General features: G+C 37.2%; 1 protein-coding gene across 1 annotated transcript in view; it reads left to right on the forward strand.

The window, feature by feature from the left end:
* Positions 1 to 9,250: 9,250 nt before the first annotated feature.
* The window catches only part of ECPAS (Ecm29 proteasome adaptor and scaffold), a 116,291-nt gene continuing 103,265 nt past the window's right edge, over positions 9,251 to 22,276 (forward strand). Inside the window, exons 1-5 of the mRNA XM_036747843.1 lie at positions 9,251 to 9,283; positions 15,348 to 15,397; positions 16,274 to 16,340; positions 16,461 to 16,583; positions 18,443 to 18,546. Coding sequence (XP_036603738.1) covers positions 15,366 to 15,397; positions 16,274 to 16,340; positions 16,461 to 16,583; positions 18,443 to 18,546 — 326 coding nt within the window. The 5' untranslated portion in view covers positions 9,251 to 9,283; positions 15,348 to 15,365. The remainder of the gene's footprint in view (positions 9,284 to 15,347; positions 15,398 to 16,273; positions 16,341 to 16,460; positions 16,584 to 18,442; positions 18,547 to 22,276) is intronic.

Genomic DNA, 22,276 nt, shown 5'->3' on the forward strand with positions numbered 1-22,276 from the left:
AAAAAACAATTGTTGGTCATTTATTTTAACCTTTAAGTTTTAAGGTGAAAAGAAAGCAGCTCAGAAAAGGAAAAGCTGGGTGAGTAATTTATTATTTACTTGAAATGTTTGAGGTAGTTTGGGTCAAGATTAGGGAAGAAAGATTGAAATTGGAATGCAGAGGCTAAAAGTTAAAAGTTGGGAAAGAGAGAGAAACTGGTATAAAGGAATTTAGGTGGGGGGTAGAACTGCAACTGAGTCCACATGGCTCTGGGTCCATGTGCTCTTGGCCACCCCCTCCTCCCCACTCTACCTTAGAAGACTGGGTGTGTCAATCAGGAGCTGAAGCTAAAAGAAACTTGTAACTTGATTGGGAAATAGGGAGTGATGAAAGGTTTTGTTGAATCTCTGGGTATTTACTATAAGAAAGATTCTGATTTGTATAATCATTAAGCTTTGCCCACATAAGGTATTACTGAATTTTGTTTTCACGGAGATTATATAAAATCATGATTTGAAGCCATCTGCTAATGGCTAGGAATAGGAAAATTAGCATGTCTAAAAGGCTGGCTCCTTTGTTCTTAGAAAGGCTGCCAAGCCCAAACGTAACACACCTAGGGAAAAGCCGTTAGCTACTGAAAGGAATTTCCCCCCCCACGTTATCTGAGAAAGCCGGATGAAGGGGAAACAGAAAAATATTTTAGCTTGGTAGAAAGAATGAGTGGGGGAGTTGCGAACCCATGTGCTCTTAAGGACCACTCCCTCTTATCTTTCTTAGGAGTCCAAAAGGTTTTTTTTTTTTTGGAAGAGAAGTGCCTGCACCCCTTCCCCCTCGAAATCCTTTTAGGCATTTTGTTAATTGCCAGTATGCATAAGATGAAGCTTGGAGAAAGCAGGGTACCAAATTCAAACCTGGATGGTTCATGAAAGCACATAATGACATGAAATAAAGTTTTTCTTTTCTTTTATAAGTTCATTCATGGCCAGGCAAATATTCCTAATGCTTGGGCCAGAGGTGGTGGGTACTGAAGAATATACAGCTAAATAAATAAAGTGTATTTAAGATATTAATGTATTAATATATGTTATGCATGTATTTACATATTAATGTATTAATATAGAAATACCAGAAGTAATAGGATCACCAATTCCTATATGTGATAATTTGGAAATGCAATTGGTATCATCTGAAATTTATTGTTTCTGTATTTCTAAAATTATATTGTATTTCTAAAATTCTCTTAGATTGTGAAATTTAAGAAGACCATTATGTGATTTTAGTCTGAGTTTGATATATGTGAATTGGGTGCTTTTAAAGGATGTGATGAATATTTGATAATTTTAAACTGTCATATTTGGTTTAGAAATGTATTTACCTAGACTGAAATGAGTAGTTCAAATTTTACATACATAATACTGTTTAGGGCATTACCTTTCTATAGTATAAATTTTGTTAGAGTTGTATTAGTTTAAGAAGTTGGACTATTGCTGTAACCTAAGAAATTATAACTTTCAAGTTTTGTCTGGAAGTTCAATTGAAATTGTTTTTGTTATAAATCAAGTATTTATACAAAGGCCTTGTTGGGTCCTCTTGTAATCTCCGTCAATTAAGGATACATTGTGAACTGTTAAAATGTGGTTTTATGAACAGTAATCTTTTCTTTTATAGTGCTAAGAGTATTGGGCCTTAGAAATTAAAATATTACCACTAGTGATTAAAATAATTCCTCTTTTAATCTAGATGTTGTTAGATTAAGAATTGTACTTAATTAAGAAATTGAGGTTGTTAACTGAACCAAGAACTTTTGGATATTCAATCTTGTTTAAAAGTTTTCAGTGTAGAGGGATTCCTATGGATAAAGCTTTTAAAGTCCTGGTAAACTTTGTTATTGTGATAAAGCTAATTTAATTGGGTATGTAATGTATAGAAATTAAGTGTTATCCCCATTGCAACATCTTTTTGACTAAAGAATTTTGTGCTATCTAGAAATTCTGTGAAACAAAGAATTGAGTAGTTATAATACTTTGAAAAATATAGGGGTATGACTTTCAAGCCTGTATTGTCTAAAGATGTATTTGTGTATGTTAATATGAAGGTTTATGGACTAATTTGTGAATGGATCCCAATGTTTAAAGGTTATTTTGCTTTAAGAAGGAGAGAGACGCATCTCATTTTAGAGCTGTCCAAATAATTTTTCTTCATGAAAGTTTAGTGACAATCCCTGTTTATATCAGGATCAATTTTAAACTGTTTTAAAGAAGGGAAAATGATTTTGAAAAATGCTCTGTAAAATCTTTTTGTATGATTTTCAGAAGGCCTGCTGAATTTCCACCTGTAAGCTAATTGGTTGCAGTTCAAACCACTGTGAGTTTTCCAAGTTCTGGGTGAGAACCTTATACTTGGGGAATTAATGCTTATCTATAGAAGTCTTGGGGGAGGGTGGTTAAAGCATGTGTTTTATGTACGCCAAGAAAGGCCCATTCAATGTCTTATTCTACATTTTTGAGTAAGGAGGCAGTCTGCATTCCTTACTCACCCCCCTTTAGTTTAAATAAGAAGAAAGAGTTCTACCTTTGCCCACCTGTCAGAAGGGAAGGAAGGAGGAGGGGCAACAATTACTGGGATTTGAGTTTTTACTGAAAGAAAGAACAGTAGGGGTCAGAAGCCTCCAAACCTGGCTTTTTAAAGTCAGCAAAAGTGATGGGTTTTTAGAATAAGATTAGGTTTCGAGGAGAATGTGGGTCTTAAGGATACAGTTTTTATTAGTGAAGCTTGCCATCTGAGGGGAAAGAACCCACCCTCAGGGGGAGATGAGATGGCAGATCTCTTCAATCAGAAATAAGTAGGTAGCGACAAAGAGAAGTTATCTGCCGGAATCTGTTACCATTGTGAAAGAAGTTGGTTTTATGGGGAATTATGGAAAATTGGATAAATGCAAAAATGTGAAATCTTGTTGTTTTTAATCAAAGGACTAGTTAAATTGGTACTCTTGTATAGCCAAATGAAAGATAATATGGTTTCTGAAGTATTAATGGGAATAATTTGGGGAAAAGGGAAAAGAAGTTTTATGAGATAATGTTGTTTATAGATGTAAGGTTGAATCATTATCCCATAGACTAAGGCTGGGATTTTAAAGTTATATTGTATCTATGTGAGATAGATTTCTTAGATGTTTTAAAGTGATAAAAGAGCAATTAGGTATTAATACAAATAGTGTAATTAATCACTGGAACTAAATCAGAGACATCTTCAGTTTAGGGAAAAGAATTTCAGTGTAAGTCTCTTTAGGAGAGAAGTATTTCTGTATTGATGGGAAAAGTTAAATGTGGATTTGAATTCATTCCATCGTCTAAAACATAAAGATAAAGTTATATGGTTCAGTTCTTTCAGATCAGGCATAATTAGAGAAGAATAGGAAAAATAGAAGAGAAACTGATGCAAATGTGTTAGAGCAATAACTTATGATCTTAATGGGAAGACTTTATGAATAAGGAAGGAAATGCATGCAAGCTATTTAAAGCTAGTTTTAAGGATGTTCCTGAAGCAATGTGAGATTATATTCATTCAATTTTGCCATTCAAAGACTTAATGGGACTGTTAAATGACAGTTTTTCTGAGCCTAACTCCAGTCGTGAGTATCCAGGAAGGCTGACCCAAGATGCCAGCAGCCCTATGGGAGGGCAGGCATGAGCTGCAGGTATGATTTCTTGGCAAAGTTGAGGGGGCAACTGTTCAGCATGTGCTGAGGTGGGACCCTTTTGACTTGATTTTCTTAACTGAAGCCTGGCAGACTAAGCCTGGCTCAATGCAGCTTGCAGTTTGACATAACTTCTGCCTGGAGTTGATAGGAAGCTGGGGAAAATATGTCCCCTTACTCTGAGTCCCTGCTCTCTTAGCGGCAAATTTCTATAATCAGAAGGTTTTGTAAGTACAGTAAAAAAAATCCATTAAAATATTGATTATGGAACATCTTAGATTACTGTAGGACTGGGAGTAGCATTTTTTGCATAGGTCCGTATATGAGTTAGATTTTCTCTCAATAAAGGTATAGAGATAATTAGGTCAAGGGCTTGTGAGAATATTATTTTGCTATTTGGTTAATATCAGGCTTGTCTAAAGTTTTGTTACAATTAGTAATGTTAAAAGAAGAATGGCTTGTGGTTTATTCTGTAAATGCCATCAAAGAAACATGGCATGACAAAAGTTTATGATATTGTATGTACTGTGATAAAAATTGGTTATCTAGTGTGTTTATGTATGTACTGGAGCCTGTTAATTCCTTAAGTGAGATATCATCCTTCTGGTGAGGAAATTAATAATGAGTGAATGTAAAATGTAAGAAACTGGGTTCTGATGTGAACTTCTTAAACAGAACAATTGGTCAAGGTTCCAATTTTGAATTTGTAAAATGATCAGGGTTATAGGGATTAGAAAGGGTAACTTAATATTGTGCTAAGGTGACTGTTGTAGGAGAATGGACAGAAAGCTGGTTCCTATAAGAAGACAAGAGGAAGGTGCTGGGATGCTGTGCTGAGAGCAAATGCCAAGGGCCAGAAGACTTTTGATGCTCCCTGCAGGACAGCTATACAGGAAAAGACTTTTTGAATCTTAAAGGGACAATTGCATCATTGTTTTCCTTTGGGTCTCTGTATCTGTATTTACAAAGGGACTGCCCCCTTTGATTTGTCAATGCGTGGGAGATTTTGAGGAATGGAAACCTTAAAAAGGGTAATGGGGACTTATATCAGCAATGATGTGTGAAGTCTTCAGAGTAGTATAAGAGGGGGGACTGAATGGGACTGATAATTGTGAAGACTTCACAGGGTATGTCTAATGGAGGGGTTTTGAGATTGGCCTTGTAATTTTGGAAGGCATGCCCTTCCCCCTCTCTCTCTCAGTTGTTAGAAGATAATGAACTTCCCGTGAGCTATTTGTTCTCTACTCCAGGGTCTCTCCTTCCCCCACCCCATTTCTCTTCCTAGACTTTCAGACGCCACCCTGGCAGTTGAGTTCTGATAGGGAAAAACCTGAATGATCCGGATCAGTCTTGGTCCTCTGTGTAGTTTTCGCACCTAGACTGTAAGCCCACCTCCCAGCCAATGGTGAGAAGGGATAGACGTGGGTGGGAATCTTTTCATTAAGAGTATAAATTAGGACAAGTTCCCTTTTACCTCACCTCCTCCGTTGTGGAGTGTGCCCAAATCTTGCAAGGTTTGTAGAATAAATTTACTTTGTTTCTCTTAAAGATGTCTCTCCTATTATTTAAAAATTCTGTCCCATACACTTCCTAAGAGGCACTACTGAGTTGTGTGAACACTGTTAAGGTGACATTGAAAATCTGCCCTGGCTGCAGGGTCCGTTTCTTGGTCTCATTGTTAGAAATAAGCTTGACACTGAAATTCAGGTAACAAGGGCAATTTATTATTATTAAGGAATACAAAGAAATTGGTAAACGTTCCTGGCTGGGAGTGGACTCCATCCTTCTTTAGGAAGAGGGAGTGGTGAATACAGGAGTGAAACCAACTTAATTCTGGTAGCCTGACTTAGCTTGATGCACAATCAGCTCAGTACCTCTCTTCAGAGAACGGATTGGTCCACTTCCTTCTAGGTCACAATCTTCCTTATGTGCTCACCACCCCACCCCGCCCCAAACTTGCAACTCCTTGGCATGTTCTTCTCACCTCAACATACATCCCATGTTCAAAAATGGCGGAAAATTCCTGCCTGTGGGTGTGTAAGGTAATATTTAATTAGCCAATTAAGCACGCATGGTAGCCATTTGACCCAATTTTCTCTTCAACCCTGACCGTTATCTGGCTGGTTTAGACTGAGTTTCTTGTAAATATCCTATGTATATGTACTTTCATTCCAGTTTTCCAGCATCCTCCCTAAGAGTGTGTTTGGAGAAATACTACCAGGGGGGCCCATTCCTGTCCCCTTCCCAGGCACCTTTGTTTCTGTTTCCCATTCTGCCTCTCTATAAGTTCCAGTTCTGCTTATAGTTCTGTAGACAGAATACTAGTAACAAGGCAATACTTAGAAGTCCAACCTTTCTTACCTTGCTCTGTGCATAGAGGTTTCCTCTTATTTCCTCAGCTGTGTCACTCTACCTTACTCCAAAACTGAAGTGTCTGGGCAGTCAGAGGGGAGGACACTCACCAGCGACCCACGGAGCCCCCTAATCAGGCTGGGCATGCCTCTCTGTCCTTTGGTGGTGGTTGTTCTCTTCCTGGATGCTTCAGAAATCCCGGAGAGCCCCCAAATGTTAGGGATAACATTTATAAAGGAAAGGCAAAGACTCCCGAGGTAGATAAGACAAGCTCATTTATTTTACCTTAATGCAAAAAGTAGGTATGCTGCTAGGACAGACCCACTCTTTACAGATGCTAGATCAAGCAATTCCATCCCTGTCCTGGATTGCAAAGTCCCTCCCTCATTTCCTCATTGGCTGAGTACTCTGGGGTGTACAACTTCCCAGTATGCCTACTACATGTTTCCCCTTGATATGTTCCCCCTCCTGCTACATATGTGCCATGTGCAGTAAAATGAGCCTTAGCTCCTCCTAGGGAAGAGAAGTTAATATTCATAAGGTTATTAAACATGCATATTGCATCTTGCACTTGTGGGCTAAACCACTTTCCTGTTTTTTTCCTAGTTCTGAGAATTATTATTGCAAAAAAAAATGACTTCCCTCCATCTGTGTGGAAACATAATCTTTATATCTCACATTATATCTCACATTATCCACCTTCCATATTTTCCCCCCAGCCTTTATTTCTCTTTCCAAATCTTCCAAACCCATTACTCAAACTACACAACTTTCCTTTACATTTCAATCACATCCCAGACAGCAGTCATCTACTGAATGTTTCATTCGTAATTTTAGCACATACTGTTATTAAATTTTCCAAGTGTACAGTTCATTTTGTGATAACCTGAGTAGCCAGCTATTGCTAGAAAAACCCTGCCCCCAGCCCCTAACTGCAAACCCCAGTCTGCGTAAGAGAAAAAACAGACTGAGTTCCTGCCGTTTGGCGAGTGTCCTGGGCCCCTAAGACTTTTCCAAGGAATGTAAGCTAATTACCAGGAAAAGCCTAATACCTAACAATCCTCCTTTGTCTAACTGAGTGGGCTCAGAGATGTCTCTATCTTATGTCAACAGACTGAGCTGGAACATCGCTTGGTCTGTCCATGGTCATTAAGGATGAAAGCCTCGGCCCTAGACGTTATCTTGAATTATCTGACTTCTGCCTTATCTTGAGCCTTCCTTGTTGTGGGAGTTATGGCAAGTTGGACACAGAGATCCTGGGTTGTAATTCCAATTGACACTTTGTCAGCTATCTGATATGTTGTATTTACAATCTATTCAGGAGGTTCCTCTATTGTATCATGGTCATAAAAGGTGAAATAACACAGGCTTGCCGAGTCTGCAAAATAACATATGTAAACTTTAAGAGATAATTAACCACTGTACCCTGCATTCTCTATAAAAACTACACTTGCACTTAAAAACAAGGCCATTGATTTGGGAAGACCCCAATAAAACTTATACTCTGTGGAGTGTCTCACTTGCTTCTGGTATAACAATTTCAATCCAGGTGATTTTCTTCATTGACCTATCATAATTATAACCTGTTGCTTGATTAGCTGCAATTCAGTTGTTATCTACAAGACCAAAGAGCTCCATAGCTCTCACATTTTCCTAAAAGGGAGGTAGAATCTGTACTGCCTACTCCTAGTCCAAGAAGAAGTCTGTGAGACAAATCCCCATTAAGATATTTTTTAGTAGTTACAAAACCTTTTAAAGAGGTTTGCTGAAGCCCCAGAGCCCTGGTTAACAGCTCACCTCTTATGTTGTCTACAGAGATCAAGTCAAAGCTGTTTTCTAAATTAAATCATACTTAGTTCTCTTTTCTGCTTCCTCTTCATTTTTTTCAGAATCTGGACTGAGTTAACACTTAATAATTCATAAGTCAGGAGAGTTGTATTTCACAATTTTAACCAATATTACTTTACAATGATAATATACATTTTAAACATAAACTGCTGAAATTCTAAAGTGACTGTATTTAAGGCTATGACAAAAAAAAATACTTGATCAAAGTAAGCCTTTGAAGGATAGAAATTTATTTTTACAGTTTTAAACACATTGGTTTGATTGAGGTGGGCAATTTGTAGGGAACAGAATAGCATGAGAGAGCAGGGAATTCTAAAATTTGGCTAGGAGATCTTGTCCCTAATAGCTCAAAGGTGGATTTTAGGGATAAGAAGGAAAGAGGAAGTAATCTTACTCACCAGCTGGTGGTTCTCTGATTTACAACAAAATTTACTTCCACATTCAGCTTCAATTAGTCAGTTGGCACTTGTTAAATTTTTACTTGATAATTTATCAATAGATTAGCTATTCAACATAGATTCAATGAGCAGCTTGTTCTTGGGTTTCATCTCTTAGCAGATTAGAGATGAAGAAAACCACCCAAATCCAAACCAAACCAAAAAAATGGCAAGAGGAGAGGGCTTACTTCATGGAAACCCTGAAAAGAAAAATTCCTTTTCTGATTCTACTTTGAAATCTGCAAAATTTTCTAGGTTGGAGGAAAGACACCCTATCCCCCTTCCCGGTCTGTCCCTTGATTTTGCACACAATCAAAAGAGATTTTTTTTCAAATATTTTTTTCTTTAAACTTTCAACATAAATAACGAAATGAATGCCTTCGGGCAAAGTCTTACTACAAACACACAGGGACAAAAAGAAACAAATTACAAACACAAAACACAGAGCCTTAGTGACCAGAAATTAAAATTTAGACATGCTCCCTTACGTTGTTTATTGCTTACCTCTACCACTTAAGTTGCTTCTTACTCTGCTCACTTCTTCACTCAGAATAAAAATGCTTAATTACTTCCTCTACTTAAAGAGATCTTTACATAGACAGCTTAATCTGATGAAGATCTACTATCTTATATGTAACCCCAAAGACTTGAAAGCAAGGATGTAACTTTGGAGATCCTATCACAGCTCAATGGTGCAGATTTCCTTTTGGAAACCCTGCATTGCTGGCATTTTGTGGTTGACTTCAAGCAAGTTAGAATTTGTGGACAGAAGTCTAGAATATCCTGAGTTTTCTAGGTTTTCTTTTTATCTCCATTTGGTCCATTTCAGGAGATCTCTTTCACGAAGGACACATTGTATTGATGCAGCCCCAGCTTTGAGAGTGAAAATCAGAAGGCTGCAGCACAAAGAAAACACACCGAAAACGGACATAGAACATAGAAACTTACCCAGACAAGCTCTAATTGCAGGTAATACAATCAAGTCCTAGCAGATAGTTCCCCCTTGTGGACAAACTTCCCACTCGGACTCAAAAAAACAGTTTTTTGATAAGAATCTGGGGTGCAGAGCTCTGACCCCTTTAAATTCAGACAAATGGAAAGCCTGAGATGCAGAGTTTCTGGTGATTAATCATCAGTTTGTTAATTAGGCTAGCTGATAATAAATTGATAGTCATTGGTTTCCCTTAATAACCAAACCTTTCTAGAGGAAGGACCCCAGCTGGTTTGGCGGACTCCTGCGAGAATCTGACTTACTAGAACAAATGGGCAAATTTACACAAGATGAGAGGGCATGAAGATACTTGTAGTTTGCATTGTTGGAGTGAGTGCCCTCAGTGGTGAAATCATAGATCTGTTGAAGCATCCATTTTTATTCATAATACATAGAGAGATGGATTACTCATTTTCCTCCTGTACTGTACTGTGCTGTACTGAGACAAGGCTTACAAGTCATAAGTCTCTGCACCACATTTTTCTTGGTTGTGTCTTTATAATCTGAGGGTAATTGTAGATGAACTGGATTAGGCTGGGATTTGTGCTTTTCAGTTGACAGATTTTATGATTCGTGGCTAAACAAGATGCTTAATACATTATATGAAAAATATATGAAATAGTATATTAATGTATGAAAAAACTTTGCCTTCAGAATCATATATTAAACATTTTAGTTCTTAAAGTGTGTACTTCTAGGCATAGTGCAAATTCTAGTTCTAACTTTTCTCCAGGCAATTTGTATATCAAAATTTATGATAGATCTGTTTTGTTTTTTTAATTTAAAATTTTTATTTTCAGTTCCATATTCTCTCCCTCCTTCCAGATCTTTCTACATCCATTGAAAAGGCAAGAAATATGATATAATATAACGTACATATGAAAGCAGTACAAAACATATTTCGTCATTAGCCGTGGGCTCCCTTCATCCCCCCAAAAAAGCAATAAATAAATGCTTAGCTATGCTTTGAGTCCATCAGTTCTCTGACCTAGCATTTTACATCATGAATCCCTGTATGATCAGTCTCTTTAACTTGATAACTGCCTATTGATGATCAGAGAAGACCTGATAAAAACTTTCAAGTTATTCTTATATCAAAGATAGCAGGGTACTCTGAACTGGCTGGCAGGAGGGAGAAAAGCATTTTTAAGTAGAATTACAATTGAGGATTAAGAATAAATCCAAGTCCTCAAAAACATTCCATTTGTAAGAACTTTTCCACTTCTCTGTTGTGATTGGGATAGCAAAAGGCACTTTATAAATAGTCATCAATCCTTGCCTCTCCCATAAAGTAGTTGTAAAAATTGTATTTTTAGCTTTAGAAATTTCAGTTGGGCGTGAATGGAACCATGATGGTAGTGTAGAGAAAGCTTTACAGATGAACTCTCCCAATATTCTTCTCCAAACAACTTCAGATTGCTTTCTGGAGTGGAAAAGCCAACAAAAGGTCAAAGTGCGTCATTTTTCCAGCCCAAGAAAGCTTAGGAGTTTGGAAGGAGAGGTCTGTGCCACTGGTGTGGGGGACTAGCCTGGAGCATGTGTGGCAGCAACACAGTCACTGGGTCTTGGAGGTGGCAGTGACAGTAGCAGCTTAGGGAGCTCCCATTGATGGTTACCAATGGCTTACCATTGATGGTAAGGTGATTAGACAGCTGGTTAGAAAGAGATAACAGGGAACACCTGTGCTGGCACTAGGCATAGGACCAGCTATTGTTTTGCAACTCCATTGCCTGTACTACTTCCTGGTCATAATTCCAAGGCAGAGAGGAGTACTTATAGTCTTAAGGGATCAAGAGCACTTCCAGGGTAAGGACGAGAACTCAGACCAGGAGAACAATGACTACACCTCTCCCTGCATTATACCACCTTGGAAGCACCAAAAATGTCTAGATCCCCCAGAACTAGCTCTGAAAACAGCAGTGTGAAAAAGTTTGAAGCTTGGGATAGTGCCCCTCATTCTTGAAACAGAGCCCAATGTTAACATAAAGTTTAAATTCAAGAAATAGACTGCAATGGTGAGCAAAGAACAGAAAAAGAACCTGACCGTAAAAAATTACTATGGCGACAGGGACAATCAAGACAAACTCAGAAGAAGAAGACAGTGATGTTAAAACAGCCACAAGCAACGCCTTTAAGGAAATAAAAAATGAATTGGACATAAGGCTAACAAGATTTCCCGGAAGAGCTAAAACATTTTAAAAATCAAATAAGACCACATCTCTTCTGTCAGATTGGCCAACATGACAAAACAGGAAAATTATAAATGCTGGAGAGGAGGTGGGAAAATTGGAACATTTACATTGTTGGTGGAGTTGCGAACTGATCCAGCCTTTCCGGAGAGCAATTTGGAACTATGCCCAAAGGGCTATAAAAATATACATACCCTTTGACCCAGCAATACCACTTCTAGGGCTGTATCCCAAAGAGATCGCACAAGTGGGAAAGGGACCCATATGTACAAAAATACCGATAGTATCTCTTTTTGTGGCAGCAAAGAATTAGAAATCAAGGGGATGCCCATCAATTGGGGAATGGCTGAAAAAGTTGTGTACATGAATGTAATGAAATACTATTGTGCTACAAGAAATGAGGAGCAGATGGACTTCATAATAACCTGGAAAGACATATGTGATCTGATGCTGAGTGAGGGGACCAGAACTAGGAGAACATTATACATGATTACAGGGACGCTGTATCTCTGATGACTGACTTTGATAGACTTGGCTCCTACTCATGATGGAAAAAGCTATGCACATCCAGAAAATCATGGAGTCTGAATGCAAATTGAGGCAAATTATTTGTTCCTTTTCTTCCTTCTTTTTTTGGTTTTGATTCTCCTTTCCATTCATTCCATTGGTTATAATTCTTCTTTACAACTTGACTGTTGTGTAAATAAGTTTAATGTGAAGGTGTATGTACAACCTATATCAAATTACATGCTGTCTTGTGGGGGAGGAGAGGGAGGGAAAGAAAATTTGGAACTCAAAAACTTGTGGAACTGAATGTTGTAAACTAAAAATAAAAAATAAATTTTAAAAAATCAAATAAGAATGGTAGAAGAAAAAATTGAGAAAAGAGATGAGAGGAATGCAAGAAAATTATGAAAAGACAATTAACGGCTTGGTAAAAAAAAAATAAAGGCACAAAAAGTACTGAAGAAAATAACACCTGAAAAAACAATCAGCCAAATGGACAAAGAGGTACAAAAGCTCACTGAGGAAAGTAGTTCCTGATAAATTAGACTTAGGCAGCAGGAACTAGTAATTCCAGGAGACATCAAGAAATAATAAAACAATGTCAAAAATGGAAAAAAACAAAAACAAGAAAATGTGAACTATCTCATTGGGAAAAAAACCAGCTGACCTGGAAAATATATTGAGGGGAGATAACTTAAGAATTATTGGACTATCTGAAAGCTTAGACATCATATTTCAAGAAATTATAAAGGAAAACTGCCTTGATATCTCAGAACCAGATTGCAAAATGGAAATAGAATCCACCAATTGCCTCCTGAAAGAGATGCCAGAATGAAAATTTCCAGGAATATTGTAGCCAAATTGCAAAGCTCCCAGGTTAAAGAAGGAATACTACAAACAGCCAGAAAACGACCATGCAAATTCTATGGAAATACAATCAGTATCACACAGGATTTAGCAGCTATCAGTTAAAGAATGGAAAGCTTGGAATATGATATTTAGGAAAGCAAAGGAGCTAAGATTATGACTAAGCAAAACTGAATATAATCTTCAGGGGGAGAAAATGTACAGCTAATAAAATAGAGGAACTTCAAGCATTCCTTGATGAAAAGAGCCAAGATGAATAGACTTTGACTTTCACATACAGATTCAAGAGAAATCACAAAAAGAGAAACGTGAAAGTAATTCATTTAATAAGGTTAAGAGATAGCATAAAAAGGGAAACATGAAAGAAACATCAGAAGAGACTTCCCTATATGGGAAGTTGATACCTGTGACTCCTGAGACCTATATCATTATGAGGGCAGTTAGAAGGAGTCTACATAGAGGGCATTGGTGTGATTCTGTGATGTTGGGATGATAACAGAAAAAGAGGGTTGAAAAAGAGGGGTGCACTAGGAGAAGGGGGAGAAGAGAGTATCAGTGGGAGAAATCTCATAAGAGGCATACAAGGAAGAGCTTTTGCAGTGGAGGAGGAAGTGGGGGGCATGGACAATGCCTGAACCTCTCTCCCATCTGAAGTAGTTCAAAGAGGGAAGACTAATTAATACACGCGCACACACACACACACACACACACACACACACACACACACAGGCATACACACGCTCATGCGCTCTCTCTCTCTCTCTTTCGGTTGGGTATAGAAAGCCAGCTTATCCAACAGGAAAGGGGAGAAGTGGAATGGTATAATAGAAATGGGATGGGAGGAATGATAAGAGGGAACACATGTTAAGTGGGGCAGTGGTCAAAAGCAAAACAGACTTTTGAGGAGGGACAGGCTAAAAAGATAGAAGGACAAACAGAAGAAAATAGGATGGAGAAAAATGTACAACTCATAGTCGAAACTGTGGATGTCAATGGGATAAACTCATCCATAAAATGGAAACAGCAGAACGGATTAAAAACCAGAATCCAATAAGATACTGTTTACAAGAAATACACATGAAACAGAAAGACACAAAATTAAAATAAAGGGCTGGAGCAGAATCTGTTATGCTTCATCTGAAGTTAAAAAGGAAGGGGTAGTAATTATGATCTCAGACACAGCAACAGCAAAAACAGACCTATTTAAAAGAGATAATCAGGGAAACCACATCTTGCCATAGACAATGGAGGAATATCAGTACTAAATATAAATGTACCAAATGGCAGAGCATCCAAATTCTTAAAGGAGAAGTTAAATGAGTTATAGTAGTAAATAGATGGTAAAACTGTACTTGTAGAGGACCTCAATATTCCCTTCTCTCAAAGCTAAATAAATCTGAGAGAAGCTAAATAGATAAACAGAATTTTAGAAAAATTAGATATTGGATATCTGCAGAAAACTGAATGGGAGTAGAAAGGAGTATGCTTTTTTCTCAGTTACACATGTTACCTTCACAAAAATTAGGGCATACTGGGGCAACATATTAGGGTGTAAAAGCCTCATAAACAGATGAAGAAAAAAATCTTAAATTCACCCTTTTTGGACTATAATGCAATAAAAATTACATTCAATAAAGGGCCTTGGAAGGATGGATTAAAAGTAAATTGGAAACTAATCTAATCCTAAAGAATGAGTAGATCAAAGAACAAGTCATCGAAACAGTAATTTCATTAAAGATAATGGCAACAGTGAGACAGCTTACCACAATTTGTGGGATGAAGCTAAAGCAGGGCTTAAGGGGAAATTAGCAATTCTAAACATGTACATCAGTAAAAGAAAGCAGACTAATTGGGTTGAGGCCTGATTTAGGAGCAGACATAAAGTTAAATTGATGACTTTTCATTATAGTCTTTATAATTGAGACTGCTGGATTTTCTAAAGCCATTTGTTTGAAGCTGAATTTTCAAGAGGGCACCGTATTTTACATTATTACAGTATTTGTGGATTTTTAAAAATTGCTGTGTATTTTAAGATTGAAGTAATAAGAAAGCATGCTTTAAAAGGATGAATTATAAACTAGTATGTAAAGTAGCCTAGCCTATAGTCAGTGAGTCGTGGCTTCTTAGCATGTTATCTTCCCTGTTTAGAGAAGGCAGGTTTTAATGCTTACTAATGACATATCTGGTCAGAAAATATGCTGTTAAAATATCCTCTCGAAAAATAGCTGGCAAAGAAGAAACATTTAGTTTCAGCCATGATCTCATGGCTTCCTTCTTGATGTGATTTTGACAGAAATTTTTTAAAATTTTGAGTATTATATAATTTAATTTTGTTCAATTTTATGTGTTCATACTCTAAGATCTGGTAGTTGGAGGTATAAAGAAAACTAAAGGTTTGGTGGAAGGTATGTACTGTTTTAGTGCTATTTCGGTCATTAGTTTTTTTTAATACTTTGTCATCTTTTAAAAAAATTTCTAGGATCCTAAACTACTGTCAATGGCATATTCAGCTGTTGGAAAACTTTCCAGGTGAGTAAACTGTCATAGGTAAAATTACCTGTGTCGTATCTAAAGGAATTTGTGATTATATGATATTTAATATTTGTAGGTAAGAGATGGAGAATAAATGTGTCCTTTTCAGAACTGGGAAAGAGATTTTTGTTGTATCTTCTTTTTCTGTTTAAAAAAAAAAGGGAAAGGTCTGGAAATCTGTGTCCAGTCTATTTTCTAGGTTTGTTAAGCATTTCTAACCTTCATATATTCTGTAATACATTTAAAACAGGCTTTTGTCTGTTGGTCACACTTTACTGTCTTTCTCAGCCTGGAATACACTCCTTTCTCACATCTTCCTCTTCAAATCACTGTTTCTCTCCAAAGTTCAAAATATCCTCTCCTTCATAAGGCTCCCCTCTCCACCCCCACCTCACATGCTAAGTGCTCCCTACCTCTGTCACAGAGCCATGGTGAAGAACAAGTGGCTAATTTAATAAAGTTCTATGTTATATATCAGCATATCATGGTAATACTGTACTTGCATTCTAACCATAGTAAATATCGACTTTTAAACATGTTTCATGGTAGAAGTGGTTTCCTTTACTTATATCCATATAATTATTGGCTAGAATCACTTGAATGGTTCTTTGAGGCAAAAAGGGAAGTAATTGCAAAAAAATAAAACATTTAGCTTTATCTTCTCTCAAATCATAGAATTGTAGGATCGTGGTTCTAGAACAGGAAGAGACCTCAGAGATCATCTTGTTTTAACCCCCTCATTTTACAAATGAGAAAACTTGAGACCTAGGGAGGTTATTTGACCTGTTCTTAGTTCACAGGTAATATCAGAATCTGTGTTTACTTCCCAACATGTTTATCTTAAATAATTTGTGTGTGTCTGTTTTCTCGTAGTCGAATGCCTCATTTGTTTACCAAGGACATTGCTCTTGTACAGCAGTTTTTTGAAGCATTATGTAAGGTACGTGAATAGAAACATTAAAGAAGATTATTCTGCTTAGAATGCTTCCCTCCCCTGAGGACATTATTGATAGAAGGGGTAGAAACATTTTGTCTTTCATCCCTTTTTTTCTTTTTTCAGGAAGATCCTGATACTAGGCTTGCCATTCAAGAGGCTTTATCTATGATGGTTGGAGCATATAGTACTTTGGAAGGAGCCCAGCGTACTCTTATGGAGGCACTGGTTGCTTCATACTTAATTAAGGTAGAGTCAGATATTTGAATCTGTTTTAAGTAGTTTGTTGACTTGTGAAGTATTGTGCAGTTTTAAAATTCAAATTTGTTTTGAAATGGTTCTCATTTCTTATAGAACAGAGAAAAGAATTTTTATTTTCATTTACCATTGTGGTATAGATTTCACAGAACATTTTTTCTTTTATTTCCCACTATCATAAAGGTCGTCTAGCTTTAGGGAAGAATAGGATGACAGTAATATTTTTAGTGTAGCCTGGTCTGAGACCTAGTTGCCTTGATATTCTTTCCCTTAAAATAAGTGGCTTTTTGTTTATTTAAATAGCAACTGAGCATTTGAACCTTCTGATGTACAGATATGCATACACACACACACACACACACACACACACACAATGGGAACATACAAAAATCATGAAAAAAGCAAATATTCAAGACTTAAAATAAATCAAGCAGTAGCCTAAAATAATTGTGTATACTCTGCCTCTTTTTCATTCCCTTTTTGTTTGTTTGCCTTGAAAAATGAAAAAATTCTGAGTATATTTGCCTGTAGACATTTTTGTCTTCCTATTGATGATAGATGGAGAGAGATGAATTTGATAGCGGAGGTTAGATGTGTTTGAGATTAATATAAATCTTTGGGTCAAGTGGAATTATGGCCAGTATTTTTAAAGTATGTTAATGTAAATTATCTATCTGTTGGCAATATTTCAGAAGTTTGTTTTGAGCATTCTAGTTTTAGGATAGCATGGCAGAAGAATTAGGATAAAATATTTGTATGATATTCACAGGGGGAAGTTCAGGCATACTTATAAGTACCATTAATGATGCATATGGTACTTCTATATGGTACGTATGGTTCATGATCATATAATATTGTGTTTAGCCATGGAAGTACTTAGGTCTATCTGAGGGCTTCCTGGAACATAGCTTGTATCCTTATGTAGTAGTTTCATTAGGGGAGAGTGTAGCTTTCAGTCCTCGTACAACAAAATTTTCAAGCTTGAGATAATTGACCACTTACTGAGAAATCTTTTCAAAATGACAAGATCTTAATTTGATCAAAGAATTTAGACTATTCTTTGAAGTTCACTGTCATTTATTTAAGCTAAATTAGGGAGACAGAATTGTAAAGACATATTGAAAGAGACATTCTTGTGCTTCCATTATTACTAATTACCGACTGCCTTGTTTTTATACCCCTTTTATATTTCCACTTTTGCTAGCACTTGTGATTGAAAGAAGTTAATGGTTTTGGGGGAGAGTTCAATGAGAATTAGTCCTCAAAAATGACAGTATTTGTTATTATGGTAATATGAAACTACTTTCTTAGTGGTAAAGATTGTGTCATTAGATCTATTCATATTTATTGTTTGGTTAAATTTGGAGATCAGAAATTTTGAAATAGTGCAATGCCCTTTCGAAAGGAAACCATGTGTCTTTAGGGCTATAGTTGAGCATCAGTTTCTGTTTTTGAAGTTAGTTGTTTTACTTCACCTATGAGGAGCAGAATAAATGTCCCGATGATATTTTATTTCAATTCCAGAAGATCTATTTCTGGTTCTTATGTATAATTCAGAACTTGGGAATTGGTTTGGCTTAGAGGAGAAGATTTTGTTAAATTGTTACAAAAGCAGAGTTTCCAGGAGAGGGGCTTTACGTTTATATATTTATTGTGGAATTTCTTAAACAATAGAATTATTTTGGTCAGATTAATATCTGTCAGTATGTCTAGTTAAAGATCTTGTATACCTGGATTGTTCTGTTGCTATGGAAATATTTATAAGTTTTAAAATATTTATAGTTAAATGATTGCATAGATGCAATTAGATGAATTGCTGATAATTGACTTGTTTTTTATATGTCAAATAGCCCGAAGTCCAAGTTCGCCAGGTGGCTGTGAAATTCGCCAGCACGGTGTTTCCCCCAGATCATATCCCTTCCAGATACTTACTTTTGCTAGCTGCGGGAGATCCGTAAGTTTCAAAAGTGTTACCCAAAATTTAGATTCAGTTGTAGTTGCTTAAAAGTTTTGTCAAATTACACGTTTAGTAGTGCCCCACTTGGATGAAATCTTATAGAACCAAGCAGAACTTCTTGAGGATAAAGGTGAGAGTTACTTGGTGAACATCAATACAATTTGAAAAGCTTTCATGGCATTTCTTGAATTGAAAAGTTAGAATGGTGGTGGAAATAACACTTCCCTCAGACAAAGATGGCCTACTAAGATGAAAGTTTGAATTTCCTCAGATGTTCTAAAAAAAATGATCTAATGATGTCAAGTAATTTGGTCTTATATCTCATTTTATTATTTTATTCTTCCTATCCTGCCTAATTTGATTCAGTGAGGGTAAAGAAATGAAAATCAGGTAGGTCATCAGTGAATTAGAAATAAAAAAGGAAAGGGTGTGGCTGGCAAGGTTTTTAATAGGGGGACATACTATATATTCCAGTATTTTTGTGGTCTGCTTTTAGAGACTGTGCCAGAGGAACAGAAATAACCTGACTTATGGCCAGTTAAATAGACCCAAGAATATAATTTTGGGTCAGACCATTGGTAGCACATCAAGCCCAGTATTTTGGCAGTAATACTAAGACCTGTGGTTAACCTCATTGTACTTTACCTTATGAAATTGACCTAAATGCCTGGTGATCCCAGGTTTTTCATAATGAATTCATTTGCAGAACTATAATACATCTAGTCTGATCCTCAGTCTGTGCATGTTTTTGTTTGTATCTGGTGTGACATCCACATACCGTCCTAAGATTTTGATTTTAAGAGAGTGTCACTTTCTAGTATAGTCATTCCCTCCTTTTCATTTGTATGCATTCCTGGAAATTGTGTTTTAAAACAGATTATTTTACAATAGGAATCATGTTATACTTGGGAAATGTGTTCTTGATCAAAGATTTGCCATTAACTAGATTAAAGATGTGATCAATAATGCCGTTAAAGGAAAGATAGCTAAAATCTGCCATGACAGTTTAAATAAAATTAGGCCTTAATTCCCATTAAATGAGAACAATTGTACTAACCAGTTAAATTCTGCAAGATTCTTCCATACACAACTATACATCCTCCTGCCCCAAACCTGATTTCATTGATGCAGGCAAATGCAGGTAGTCTCTAACCCACGTTCACATAGCTTGCTATGTGGCTGTTAACTTCTGTTTTAGTGTTCTTTCCATTAGGAAGCTACTAATCAACAAAAAAATGCTACTAAGTCAGTTTACTTGACACTTGGTTGATAGATACTATAGCATTCAAAGTGCTGTAAAAATTAAATTATAAAATAAAGCTGGTAAAACTGAGTACTTTTATACTTATTTCCACTTTTCTTTTTCACCTTGACTTTCAGTTGAGCTTTTATTTATTTTTAAAATTATTTTTACTTTAGATCTGGGATTTTATTAGACCTAGTGTCAAGAGCTGTCATTGTAAAAACACTCCACCATGCCAGTCTGTAATTTGGAGTCTTTTAAAATTGGGGCATCTTTAAAAGAGGTTAGAGGGTAAAAGAGGTTAAGTGATTTTTCCATGGTCACACAGCCAGTGTTGTCTTAGATTTCTCCTCTTTCACTGTCAGACTCCTGGAAAAAGCAGTCTACACTCATTTCATATACTTCCTCATTTCCTAGTACTTTATAATCTGGTTTCTCACCCAAACACTCAATTGAAATTGCTCTCTTCAAGGTTAGCCTTATGCAAGGAACAGCAAGGAGACCCATTGTCACTAGATTAGAGTCTGTGCCATAGGGTATAGTAAAATGTAGACTGTAGAAAAAAGCCAGGTTGTAAAGGGTTTTAAAAGCCAAATAGGATAAATATGGAGTCACTGGATTTTATTGAATTGGGGAGGAAGTGTGTGTGACCTGGTCAGACCTGTGCTTTAAGATCAGGATGACAGCATAGCAGCAATGAACTGGGAATAGGGAGACCAACCAAGAATGTTCTTACAGGAGTTCATGCCTGAGGTGATTAGCACCTACACCAGGAGAATAGCTGTGTCAGAACAGAGAGCGGGGCATATATGAAGAAAAACCATTAAGGAAGAAGAATCGGTAAGGCTTAGTGACAGACTATGTATATGGGGTGATTGGGAGTGAGAAGTTGAGGATAAAGAAGTTGTGAGTCTAAGGTTTGAGGGGACAGATAATGATTTTGTTTTGGAGGTGTCGAGTTTAAGATGTCTGTGAGACATTCAAGATTCTAATGGGTAACTGGTGATAGGAGATTAGCAGTCAGGAGAAAGGGTAGAACTAGATAAAGAAATCTGAGAATCATCTGAATAGAATGATAATTAAACCCCTTAGAGCTAATGAGAAACCAGTGGATCCTTTCTTATGTTCTTAAACCATAGTTGAAATAAATAATAAAATGAAATGCTTGTGTTGTGGTTTGTCCTTTGTTCTTGAAGAGGACTATAACATCAGGAAGATGATGCCACGACTTGTAAGTGAATTGGATTTAAGTGAGGGAGGGCTGTGCAAAGTCACCAGCCTCACTTTCTCTTCCTGAGCCATCTGGGTCCAGTGGCCAGGTATGGATCAGGACAACTGGAGATGGCCCAGGATGCAGTGGAGACCTTGACCTTTTTAAGCTAGGGAATAAGCCTAGGGATAGCCCCTTTAATCCCCTCCCCCCTCCCCCCAAAAAAATCAAACTGGGAAGGGAAGACCCTCAGGGTTTCTGGCCAAAAGAGAAACAATTACTGTTTACATTCACCTTATCCTTGGTGGGGGTGGGGGGGGCCAAATAATAACCATAAGAGGTACTTATGCTGGGACCTATTGTTGGCCAATCAGTGACAGCCAGAGTGAATTGGATTTAATATTGAATTTTTTAATCATTATTAAAGGAGCCATCCCTTGGCTTACTTCTTAAACCCCCCCCCCCCAATCACTGAATGAGTGTTACCTCAAAGTGAGAACTCAGAAGGACCTTAGCTTAAAAAGGCCAAGGTCTCCTGTTGTGTCCTGGGCCATCTCTAGTTGTCCTAATCTATATCTGACCACTGGACCCAGATGGCTCTGGAGGAAAAGGTGAGGCTGGTGACTTTGCACAGCCCTCCCTCACTTAAATTCAGTTCACTTGCAAGTCATGGCATCATCTTCCTGATGTCATGGTCCTCTTTGATAATGAAAGACAAACCACAACCTGTGAGTAGTCTGAGCTGCCTCACTGAGAACCTAACTGGCCAGTTCCAGTGGGGCAAGTCAGCTCCTACTCCTACTCCCCTCCCCTTTCCCCCTCTTCTGCCCTTCCCTCCCCTCTCCTCTTCTCTGTAAATTTTGATGGCTGAAACCTACCTTGATATTTTGGAGTTTACTGGCTAAATATCTTTCCTGAAGACCATGCCTTTAACCCAATTCACTCTGGCTGTCACTGATTTTCCAACAGTGGGTCCCTGCCCAAAATGAAATGCTAGATTTCTGTTAGAAGGTAGTGAAAATAAAGATTGTATTTTTTTTTCCTATCCAAGCTCATGAACCTCTTAAAATCTGTTCATGGACCACTAGGAGGGTGGTGTCTTTACATCCTAGATTATGAACCTCTGGTATAGAAGGAGGAGAGAAAAGGGCTATAAGACCCTTGCAGAGCACACATTTTTAGTGAATGTGAGCTGGAGAAAGATCCAGTAAGGGAGACTGAGGAGTGATCAGAGAGGTAGGAGAACCAGGACCAATCAGTTTCGTTAAAACCTG

The sequence above is a fragment of the Trichosurus vulpecula genome, chromosome 2 (genome assembly GCF_011100635.1).
Source record: "Trichosurus vulpecula isolate mTriVul1 chromosome 2, mTriVul1.pri, whole genome shotgun sequence".
NCBI lineage: Eukaryota > Metazoa > Chordata > Mammalia > Diprotodontia > Phalangeridae > Trichosurus > Trichosurus vulpecula.